Raw genomic sequence first — 11,172 nt, 5'->3', positions numbered from 1 at the left:
AGTAAGTTCGCATCAAATGTCGTTCTATGCCGATGACTACAGTATTTTGGTGTACTGATGGCACCTTTCATCAAATCCTCATTTGCATAGCCATAGGCAGTACGGGCTTATTAAAAAATAGTTGGGGTCAGCGAATGATTTCAGTAAAATTTACCCGAGTCACGAATACAAAATGCCAGATTTATCACTGATGTAAGCAAAATCTTCGTAAAATATGATAAAAAAAATTGCTCAACTTTTCTAGATTCCAATGTATCTGGGGGGTGAGGCAGCTGCCACCTCTACCCTACGCGTAGGGTACCCTACCCCTCCCGCATGTACACCTATGCTCTTGTATACATTTACATATCCTGCATTCTTTTTCGCCTTTCGTCTTTACACATGTAACTTTACCGTCGTCAACCACGATATGATTTATAATGTGCTTCATCATGTTCTTCTCGTCTCGCTCATTCCACACTCAGTATCTGCCAACATTCTCCTTCTTAATTCGTTTAAAAGTGGTTGGTTAAGGTATTTTGATAGCTGTGAAGGGTGGATTAGTCGTGAATGTTCAGGTAATGGCATATATTGAACAAACAATTTATTACACTAATTCACTTATTGACGCGCATCAAAAGATGATAAATTGTACCTGAAGTTCCAACAAGAACCACAAACGGTGAATTATGATGAATCATAATTTGACCTAATCATGCGACTTGATAGCTTGATGGCACTGTTTCATGTGCTAATTTGTAGTCATGACGGGGTTTTTAAAGTATGCAAGTATAAGTAGCTATCGATGCGACTGAGAGTGAGAATGGTTACTAATATAGGATGGTAGAAGATAATTCCATGCCAACATTGGACTGTCTGCTGAACGCAGAATTTAATTAGGACATCCATTTGTCTCAATAATTATGTCCTTCATCATGGTCCCTATCAAGAACTCGTTCCAGATCAATCCATCACTCAGGCCCCCGAAAGGCATTATAGTCAGCCCAAATTGGTTGGATATTTATAAATATATTGTTTAGTGAAAAAATGCGACATAATTTGTCTCGTTTCAAGTGTTCCAGAGCTCGCCTATTGAAAAATTTCTTTCCTCTCCAGTGAAATGATATTGCAAATGCACTTTTATAGTCTTTTATTCTTGTACTTTCGTACCCAGATCTCTCAGAGCTGGACGCCGTGGACGGAGTGTATGTGAAAAAAAAGGTGTTCCGATCAGTGGTTCCGTAGTGGTGGGCGATACTGGGATTTTATGATTCGATACGATATCGATATTTTTTATCGATATTTTCGATACGATACCGATATCGATACTGGCACTTTTCACCTAATTTATGCAGATCGTGGTCTTCCCACTCTCAGTGGGTCTTCCTCGCAGCCTCCTGTTCGCGGGTTCCCAGTCGATCTCAATCGGTGGGGAGCGTGAAGAACACTGAAGAATGCTTCAAAGGTCTATAATACTCCATGTAATCCTCACGTAACCTAATATCGAAATCATCGATACTGAAAAATAGTATCGATACCAACAACCAAATTCTTAGTATCGGAAGTATCGATATTTGAAAGAAATATCGCCCACCACTATGGTTCCGATAGCTCAGTGTGTTCCGATAGCTCAGTGTGTTCCGTCCATTCGTCGTGTTTAAATGTGAACTTAGATTCCTTTGTGATTGCTGGTAAGTTGTTGAACAAGTCATTGTTAGGCAATTGATGGATTCGGACTTTCAAACTAGATTTGATACTTTTGTACTTTATTAAATTACTAATCATATTAACGTGTTTGATTCACTCAAGTACTACGTCTACTACCTTAACACTAACCTTTGTTTCCTTATACTTATTGAATGAGCGACCCTTACAGTACACATCTTTATCGATTATCGATAAAACTATTAGGAATAAGATTGTCATGGGGCTCTTACTGATATTTAATTTCCCAACCCAAGAAGCTCTGCAGCTCTGGCCTCTGCATTCTGCCCTCAACCACCTAATTTGATAATTGTTCTATAGCTCCTGCAAACATTGAAAATATGGAGAGCTTATTGCATTATCAAAACCCTCTTAATATAAGGTTTTTGTATTGATAAACAGAATTGATCCCTCAGCTAAAAATTCTCTCTCCAGGCACAAAAAATTTCTGTGTGACAGGGTCTTGTTTATTCCTGCAACTAATGTAGATAGTTAAAAGTTACAATAACCTCATTAAATAGATTTAGACAGAGATACTCTTCAACTGACTAATAAATTATATAGCATTAAACTAAGTTTAATACAGAGTACCTGGAGCATTAGTTAATTCATTATGTTTAAATAAACTGCATTCTAGCCCTGACCAGTCAGGTAAAAAAACATCAACCTAGCAAAAGTCAGGCCGGTGTAAGTGTTTTTTTATACTTCATAGTGATTGATATCAACAAATACTCTGATTTAAAAACAAGAATGGCAGTGGCAAATAATGTTGGAAAAAGCATAATTGTTGCAGGCGGTTTGGGTAATGACTCTGTAGAGATGTTTGATATGCGCCAAAGAACATGGTTATCATTACCTGCTATGCCACAACCACGTGGAGGTGGAACTTCCTTTGTCTACGACAATTATCTATCAATAGCTGGGGGTTACTGTCGTAATTTTGGCAAGGTTGATAATGTGATACAAATGAATGTTGACCAAAGTCCTGATATTGCAACACACTGGAGTAATTCTCCTATTAGACTGCCTACTCAGTTAGCATATCACAGCAGTGTGCTTTATAATGATAGTCTAATAGTCACTGGCGGTTATGATCATCAAAATTCAACATCCAGTAGTATCCACCAAGTCCAGCTTGCACCTCCCTATACTGTGACAGCCTTATCTAGAATGCCGGAAGAAAGGCGATTCCATTGCATGGAAATATTTGATGATAATCTCTTTATTGTTGGTGGGTTCACGCCTCGTTTTAATCGAACTAGCCTCGCCTCTATCTTACACTACGATATAAAAAAGAACGAATGCAAAAGGTTGTCGGCTGGATTGCCGTATATGGTGAGTGATATGGCATCAGTGAGATGGGGGGACAATATTATTGTGGTAGGTGGCTTTGACACTTACAGACGCAATTCTTGCATGGATTCAGTAGGCTTGTATAATGTCAAGATAGAACAAAGGAGTATTCTACCAGCAATGAAATATAAAAGACGTGCGTGTGCCGCTGTTGTTATTGAAAACTACATTATAGTACTGGGAGGGGTGGATGAGGAAGGACATTACCTTAAGTCGGTTGAAGCCTTTAACTTGGAACGTAACACGTGGGAAGAACTTCCAGATATGTCTAAAGGAAGAATCAAACACGTCGCTGTTGTCGTGTGAACAATGTAAAAAAGGCCGAAACAGTTCTGAAATATTTCATAATTGTAGTTAATTCCTTTTTACTTTACGCGATGTAAAGAGTAACAATATATATTATGTAACAAGTTTCCATGCATCAGCTATACAAGCTAAATAACAAACGGTGGAATTTGCAGTTCATACTATAGTCGTCTTTCAAAGCCGCGAGGAGCTTCTGAAAAACCCAAAGGTAGTACTCCAGAACTGAAGAAACCTATTTGCACTTTGCAAATGTCTAATTTTTATGTTTTGAGGTTCCTAACGTTAGTAACGTATACTCCTTACGTTTAAGAGTATAGTTACAACAAATCGGAATGATAGGAGATCTACCAATACGTAATCATCTTAAGGTGTCCCAACCTTTAAATGCGGCACGGGCACCAAGAAGAACCCCAATGAAGAACCCCCTTGGGCGAATTGTGGCAAGCTTGTTTCCAATCTTACTGAGCCTTTGATTAGATTGTTTCAAACTTTCTATGGTTTAGCAGCAAATGCCTTGCATGCCTCAGTGATATCGAGCCTTGGCCACACTTCTTCCTTTGTCCATGCCGACTCCATGGCGCGGCCTCATGGCCCTGGGAATGAGATTGATTGCGGTAGCGGTTATAAGTCCATGTTATGGGTCACGAAATTTATTACTATAATTAATTAAATATATTTAAGGACCATAAAACCTATACCCCGTAGAACCAAGAACCATAGAAGCTTAGAACCTTAAACCATAAGAACATAGAAGTACGAACCAAGGAACCTATAATTAAGGCTATAACCATAGAACCGTAGAACCTAAAACCATGCATAAATAGAAGTGATAGAACCACTGATAGAACCAACCCTTAACCACTGCCCTGAACCAGAGGAGGTTGGACAGCAGGCCGCAAAGCATGATGGGTATTGAGCGCTCAATTATGCGAACGCTTCATTTGACGTTTTGACTGTCGTGATGTGAAGAGCTCTGCGAGTATAGGAAAAATGGATGCTTTCGAAAGACAGGATTTTCAAGCTGCGATAGTGCAAAATACTATGATGTATATGTATTGTTGCGATCCGCATTACGACTTATCTTTTACTGTACCGAGTTTACCGTTTTTTAAGCTGCATGGGCTTTGCTGCCATTTCGCCTTTCATAATACTCCGTCTGAAAGAAGACTTTGTATTATACCAAACACCGAAGCACTGCTTTCGAAGTTGAATGGCCTTAAATCTCCTTGTGTCATCAACGTTAAAGCAAGTACTATATTTGAGGTTAGTATAAAGTACTTGTCAACACCTCATTTTTTAATATTTTTTATTAACTTTTAAGGCTTGATTTGTGTATTAAAATTTAACTGAAACTTTTTTTTAGTTTGGTACTATCCCTGATGAATTTATTCATTGTAAAGCGGAGAGAATGCTTTTAATTTGGGATTTTGATGTGGATCGTGTATTGACAGAAAATACGAGCGCTGTGGATGCGGTTACTCCTGATTTGATGACATCGAAATTAATAATGAGGACAGTGAAGAAGATGAAAGTGAAGAAGTTGAAAGTGATGAGGAAGAAATCACTCATGCTCTACCATTCAAGTGCATTGGAGCTGCTCATGAACAAAGTTACCAACATCATCTGGAACAGGCATATCTTGCCCTTGAATATAATGAATCAGTAAATGTTAGACTAAGACCAGAGCCGGAGAATCCTCGGGACCAAAATGCAATTGCTATTGATCTTCATTATGGAACTCAATGGGAAAATGTTGGATATATAGCTTCTGAACATTGCAAGTATTTACATCCACTGATTGCAGCAGGAGATATACTAGACGTCTATGTTGAACACATCAAGTTTCGGGTTAACTTTTTAAAAATAGGATTTTATCCAAAAATCTGGATAAAGAGGCGTGGTAAATGGGAAGGTCAGATTGTAAGGGCTAGTATGAGTGTACGTTGACATATAATTTCATAAGAACCAGGGTTTGCAAGTTGTGAATTTCTGCAATTATTTCCATTGGCTAACCTATGTAGATTTTTCCAGCATTTTTGCCATCAACTTGTTTTTAGTCTGGTTTCCATATGACAATCAAGTTGTTGCATAATAACTAATAATGATAGATATTTTTCTTAATGGTTAACACAACACCCTGACAATGTTGTATGGAAACCAGGCTTTCTATTTTATATCCTCAAAACCTATTGTCTATAACCAAAGCACTTCACTGTCATGTGATATTTCATACAAACCCTTGCAGTATTAAGAAAATTAGAAAAATATTCATACAATACATGGTATAAATATGTAAATCTGTATTTATTGATGAACAAATAAATAAACTCATCAAATTTTATTATGGTTATAAAATATTGTAAGTAAAATTGCCTTGACAAAACAGCCAAGATTTTGCATTTATACATATATTTACATGATGTTCAAAAAAGTAAAAACCTGCATACACACACCATTGTTTTTTGTTTCTATGCTATTGTTTCTATGCTAATAGCATTTACAATTCATGCAAACTTGAAGATCAATTGTACTAGATAAGGTGTTCATGCCTTTAGCTTTTCAATCAACCTAATATACATAAATATTGCCAGTTCTAACACACAATGGCTTAGTAATGCAGATCTTAACTCACACTAACTGTAAACATCAACAAGCATCTAAAGAACAGAACCAATATAAAATGTCAGTTTATTTTACTGAAGAAGTGAAAACATATAATCACACAATATGTTTCATATTTATCAATTTTGTGAAGGTGGTGGTGGTGGTAAGCCTTCTGGTTGTTTGAAATGTGCTGATCTAACACTCAATTGACCACGTTGTGGGATTACAGCTAGGCGTTAGCGAATGAGCATAGGAGTCGTCACTGCCAAAAATGGAAATCTATATAAAATACAAAAAAATACTATTTTCCCGTCTAAATGTTAATAACTAAGGAAGTTAAACCATGAATACAAATAAAATTTACATTAATATTACAAATTATGTAGTTAAACAATATTTGAAAGGGAAATATCCCATTGACCCGAAATGCGCTATTTTGAACATCTCAAAACAAGAGTGGTAAATTCAAAGCCCGATATCTCGGAAATGGTGTGGGGTCGCAAGGGGTCGATCCAGCCGATTTTTTTTTTACATACTTAACTTCATTCTTACAAAGAATCTCAAAAATCGAACCACAGGAATTCGAGATTTTCAACTTTGAAAATTGTAAACAGACAAGCACATGACTCATCACTTCGGAACGACCCGACCAACTTCAGTTATAAAAATCGACTTAAAAAGTAACGCTTACCTCGATAATCTCGACAGATATCGCCAGTCCAATGAATCTTTTTTCAAAAAATATGCGTTTTAATCAGTAAACTTTAAAAAATATACTCAATATTTTTATGTTTCTCCGTCTTATGTAAATTTTCTCGCTCAAAATCTTCGCAAGCACGCTTGGAAAATAGCGCAATCTCATTGGTCGAGAAATTCACGTGACAGCTGTCCAACCTCCTCTGGCCCTGAACCAACCGTGGTGCCCGTATAATTAGAGCAGGGTTTGGCAGTGTCAATTACCGGAGAAGACCCGCACGAGAAGACCCAATTACACGAGAGAGCCCCGGCCATATATGGAGTGATACATAGAGGAGTGATATGCAATGCCGCCATTATTGAGTAAAAATCTGTTTTCTAATTCAACATGTCGGACCATTTTAAAGATATTTAAAAAGTGAGATCTATATGACAAGTTGGCTTAAGGAAGGATTGGGAGTTTAAGCATTGCCAATAGAAAATGTCTGAGACTACTAAGGAAAAATACAGCGCAGATCGTGTAAGTAAAAAATATATATTAAAACTATATAATTGTGAATATTTTACATGTGATTTATATAGATGTGAATATTATAAATGGACAACAATGTTCAACTAAATACTAGCATATATTTACAAACAAATTTTAAGTTGATATTTTCAAAGACAATGAAAATTTCCCTTGGGCTTTAGCAAAGTCCAATTGAAATGTTTCATAAGGACATAGGTGAAAGAAGATTCTGATAAATTTGTGGAGTTGTCAGTATATTATGTACACAATGACCATCAAGGGTGTCTAAAGCCGGTTTTCCACTAGCGATATTATTCGTGCGAATCGATATAAATTTTACATTTGTTCCAGAGCTCTTAACTGCAACCATCTGGAACAAATTGCTCAAATACAAAGGAATAAAGTCGCTTCGCAAAAATATTGCTAGTGGAAAACCAGCTTAACAGTGGCAGCTATCTGTGAAAATATCAGCCTGGTATTATGTTAAACAGATATTATGAAACATGATGTTTTCTTAAAGGTTTATGCCATATATAGTCCTGATGTAATTACTTCCAACTTTATTAATTAGCTTTCTTTAATGCACTCTTTACTGCAGAATCCTGGATATTCAAGAGTTGAGTAAAATTTTCTGAACTCGCCATATTTACCATTTCCAATAAAGCCATACATTTCTTTAAATGACATGCCACATTGAAAACAAGTTTTTATTTCATACATTTTGTAATTCTCCTCTTTGAATTCTTTTGATGATGAATTCCATTCCCACACACTGTTTAACCAGGCGAAGTGAGTGGTGCGTCTAAAAGAGTCTCTTCCCACTATCTGTCTAAATCGCTTACAAACCAAGCTAATTGTTAAGAATCCTTTATCACCTTCATTTAATACTTCTTTAAAGACAGACTCTAAGCCATCATCTGATAGAGACAGAATATTTCTAACCTTTGCTTTAAGTGTGTATGTGGCATGGTCATCCTCATTGCAATGTTCAGTTTGTTTCCTAAAAGCAATTGGTACTTGTAAATGAATTGTCTTTTACTAGCTACCCAAAATTTAGAGTATGTGTTAGTGAGAATAGTTCTCAACAAATTCCATTATGTCAACAATAGATTTTAAGTGACATCCATTTAACTGACCTTATTGGTATTTGGACGTTTTTTTGAGGATTTGCTAGGCGAACTGCCATGTATTTCCTTAAACATGTATGTCTTCCTTTAGGTAAAAAATGCAATATGATTTATCATAAATTTAAACATATTAAAATACAGCAGGGGTTTTTCTGTGGTTTAAATAATGTAGTTACCAGAAATTGTACTTCGATATAATTACCTGTGTAAAGTTCACATCCAAACCATTGACCATATAATCAGCTACCTAACAACAAAATATGCCGCTAGACATTACAGTAATTGAAGCAATGGGAAAAACATAACTATAATATATTAGATAATTTATATCAAATGTATTTTTCACTTACCATGCATACAAAAACCCCACATGAACTTCCATCAAGTTGTCTGGGTCAAATTTTGTGGAGTTATCAAAATATTTAACATCTGGTGGACTCATTTCTGGGCATATTGCTTGAAGGTGTGCTATCAGTAATCTATAAGTTGAGTGAATGTTAAGTAATACATCCATGTCAAAACATTTTTTAACACCTAATTTATCTGTCCATTGAAGGCCTACCTAATTTTTTTGTGGAAGCTTCTCTCTTCTCTTAACATCGCCATAGCCATAGGGTCATAAAGAAATATGGTACATGAAGTAAAGTCCACTACCTATAAGGATTAATTTAGAACAACAGTCCAGAAGTGAAAAGTATTGCCTAAAACGTAAATTTATTGAGTTGAATTTATTTTTTTAGGAACCTGACTAAATAAAATATTTGTTTTCTAAATTTTTGAAACAGAGGCATATACTGTATGTATATTGTATTCTATCGCAGGTTCTATGCGGTTCTACGCAGTTCAAAAGGCACTTGTTTTTAAATGAAGTCTTTATGTTTACTACTTTCCATTACAAAATTAAAAAAACCCTGTTTTTTTGCTATTATACTCGCATTTAAAAAATTACTTACCCCAAGACTCCAGTGATTATTGTCCAATTTATTGGTATGAAGCACAGGTCTGCTTTAAAGAATGGGTTCTGAAAGATCCCACACAGAAATCAGCGTTGAGCAATATACAGTATAAAGCATTATTTTGAAAGAAACGAATCCATACCTTTTGAATCCATTTCGTTATGGAATGGACGCCATATTTACATAGTTTTGTGTACATGAAGCTGCTCATGACTGCTACACGATTGGTACCCTAGTAAAGATAAATATTTAGCTGATTAATATATATCACAAAATAAGGAATACCAAGTGGTCTTATTTAAATATAGAGGATATAGCACGGATTTTATGTTCGAGTAGCAAAAACAATCTCACGAGTGAGCGCACCGAACGAGTGAGAAATTGTTTTTGACACGAGTGCCATATCTTCAAGCGAACCGTATAATGTTCTGTTTATTATATTGATTTAAGCGAAAAATATTTTGAATGTTATTCCTCAATCCTCAGTGTGACATACGAAAAATACGCGCACCTGGTCCCTGATGTAGTGGCGTATGAGCATTCCACTAGTGTTTTAGTTCCCAGTAAACTACTCTTGTTCATATAATAAACTGTTAAGAACACTATCTGCAGTTATTATTCTAGTTTCAGTACAGACAGTAGTTTACTTTCCCCTACCTGAGATTTTCTTTGTACGTCGATTAGAAAATTGTTTATTATCTAAATTTCAATAGAAAAATACATGTTTATTCATGATGTGAGTTACTGTAACTATGTGGGTTCTCGGAATACTATATCAATTACACCAGTGATAACCTTATCATTTAGCCATCCTTCGTTATACGTTTCTCCATGTTTGGTTGCGTATTGTTCAAGCAATGTTTTTTCATAGTCGGAAGGCGCTTGGTCAAGCAGCTTGATGTCGTAATACATTAACAGCGTTCCGTTGATGTGTGACACAATGTGATGTAGCTGATGTCCCTTGCGCAAGTCCCAATACCTCTCAACCTACGTCAAGGAATGAATGGATTTTATACACTGTTTATACTAAAACGTTTAGAGCGTTGGTAAATCGAACAAAGATCATGCAGGATATGGTTTCAACAAAACCTTTTCTGTGAGTGTACTGTCCTGTACACATTCAGGTGGACTCGGAGGTGTCGTTACTTCCATTTTATCCTTTATCTGGTCTGAAACATATTTTGAGTAATAAGATAAATTATCTATTGTTTTATCCATTGATTAAGAATTTATTACCGTTTTTCGGTCTTAACAATGCGTTATATATCAAGAAGTAACGTTTCTTTACCGATTAAAGTAATCGTACTGTATAGTATCGTTAGTTATAATTCGAGATCAGATGTCCATTTAGAATTTTATTTATGAGATATATAATATATATAACGGCTCAAGCCAAGACGCGCCTACGGGGATCAAATCGCCAACAAAAAGTTTAAAATATAAAAATATGCACCTTGCTCTGATATCGATGTACTTTCATCAGTCATAATTTGAACCTCAAAATGTTCTAAATAAAAAACACATTCCTATCTTTTTAAATTTAGATTAAAATGAAGACTGCTAACATTCAGGAGCGTAACCAGTAAAGGGTTGATTATAGGCTTACACCACGCTTAAAGGATAATAATAATTAATAAAAATCCAATATGGCTGTGACAGTTAGGTAAACGTTTGTCGGAATGGTCTGTCGTATGTTTATATATAGTTGATCTTACACTTATACTTATAGGTTTTTTCAAAACGTATTTATAGCAAACCTTCTGAGCTGTAAAACAGCATATATACGTCTCCGTTGAAGATGGTTTCGCACAACTGTTGTGGCTTGACCAGTTTGTCGTCGATTAGAAACCACCTTTTATTTCGTAAAACCGTACAGTTGAAATGACCCTCTTTTGCATCAATTCCATAGTGTGTCTATATGAGACATTTAAATTGA

General features: G+C 35.8%; 3 protein-coding genes and 1 long non-coding RNA gene across 4 annotated transcripts; 2 read left to right on the top strand and 2 right to left on the bottom strand.

The window, feature by feature from the left end:
* The first annotated feature begins 1,605 nt into the window (after window positions 1-1,605).
* On the top strand, window positions 1,606-3,448 carry LOC114517889 (kelch-like protein 4). The gene is made up of 2 exons (XM_028537736.1): window positions 1,606-1,670; window positions 2,396-3,448. Exon 2 carries the CDS (start codon window positions 2,434-2,436, stop codon window positions 3,340-3,342), a length of 909 nt encoding a protein of 302 aa, XP_028393537.1. The 5' UTR covers window positions 1,606-1,670; window positions 2,396-2,433; the 3' UTR covers window positions 3,343-3,448.
* A 775-nt stretch (window positions 3,449-4,223) lies between these two features.
* Window positions 4,224-5,008, top strand: LOC114519909. Its single transcript, XM_028540086.1, has 2 exons — window positions 4,224-4,605; window positions 4,706-5,008. Exons 1-2 carry the CDS (start codon window positions 4,333-4,335, stop codon window positions 5,006-5,008), a joined length of 576 nt encoding a protein of 191 aa, XP_028395887.1. The 5' UTR covers window positions 4,224-4,332.
* A 2,556-nt stretch (window positions 5,009-7,564) lies between these two features.
* Window positions 7,565-11,140, bottom strand: LOC114519898. Its single transcript, XM_028540075.1, has 9 exons — window positions 10,994-11,140; window positions 10,690-10,743; window positions 10,032-10,223; window positions 9,894-9,935; window positions 9,379-9,468; window positions 9,234-9,301; window positions 8,631-8,759; window positions 8,290-8,346; window positions 7,565-8,153 (listed from the first exon to the last, which is right to left on the bottom strand). Exons 2-9 carry the CDS (start codon window positions 10,714-10,716, stop codon window positions 7,721-7,723), a joined length of 1,038 nt encoding a protein of 345 aa, XP_028395876.1. The 5' UTR covers window positions 10,717-10,743; window positions 10,994-11,140; the 3' UTR covers window positions 7,565-7,720.
* On the bottom strand, window positions 8,679-9,264 carry LOC114515647. The gene is made up of 3 exons (XR_003686213.1): window positions 9,234-9,264; window positions 8,843-8,934; window positions 8,679-8,759 (listed from the first exon to the last, which is right to left on the bottom strand). It is a non-coding gene; the product is annotated as an uncharacterized LOC114515647 (long non-coding RNA).
* Window positions 11,141-11,172: the final 32 nt, after the last annotated feature.

This window comes from Dendronephthya gigantea, unplaced genomic scaffold, assembly GCF_004324835.1.
Source record: "Dendronephthya gigantea isolate DGI-Jeju-01 unplaced genomic scaffold, DenGig_1.0 000000F, whole genome shotgun sequence".
In the NCBI taxonomy this organism is placed as follows: Eukaryota; Metazoa; Cnidaria; class Anthozoa; order Malacalcyonacea; family Nephtheidae; genus Dendronephthya; species Dendronephthya gigantea.
This window is presented reverse-complemented; position numbering and strand designations above follow the sequence as displayed.

What these genes read in the sequence shown, in the direction of transcription:
- LOC114517889 (XM_028537736.1), top strand. Translation starts at nt 2,434, where the DNA reads ATGGCAGTGGCAAATAATGTTGGAAAAAGCATAATTGTTGCAGGCGGT.
- LOC114519898 (XM_028540075.1), bottom strand. Translation starts at nt 10,716, where the DNA reads ATGAAAGTACATCGATATCAGAGCAAG. An exon ending in TACATCGATATCAGAGCAAG is followed by an intron (nt 10,224 to 10,689) that starts GTGCATATTTTT and finishes TCCTTGACGTAG; the next exon opens with GTTGAGAGGTATTGGGACTT. An exon ending in ATAATCACTGGAGTCTTGGG is followed by an intron (nt 8,760 to 9,233) that starts GTAAGTAATTTT and finishes CTCAACTTATAG; the next exon opens with ATTACTGATAGCACACCTTC.
- LOC114519909 (XM_028540086.1), top strand. Translation starts at nt 4,333, where the DNA reads ATGGATGCTTTCGAAAGACAGGATTTTCAAGCTGCGATAGTGCAAAAT. An exon ending in AAGCAAGTACTATATTTGAG is followed by an intron (nt 4,606 to 4,705) that starts GTTAGTATAAAG and finishes ACTTTTTTTTAG; the next exon opens with TTTGGTACTATCCCTGATGA.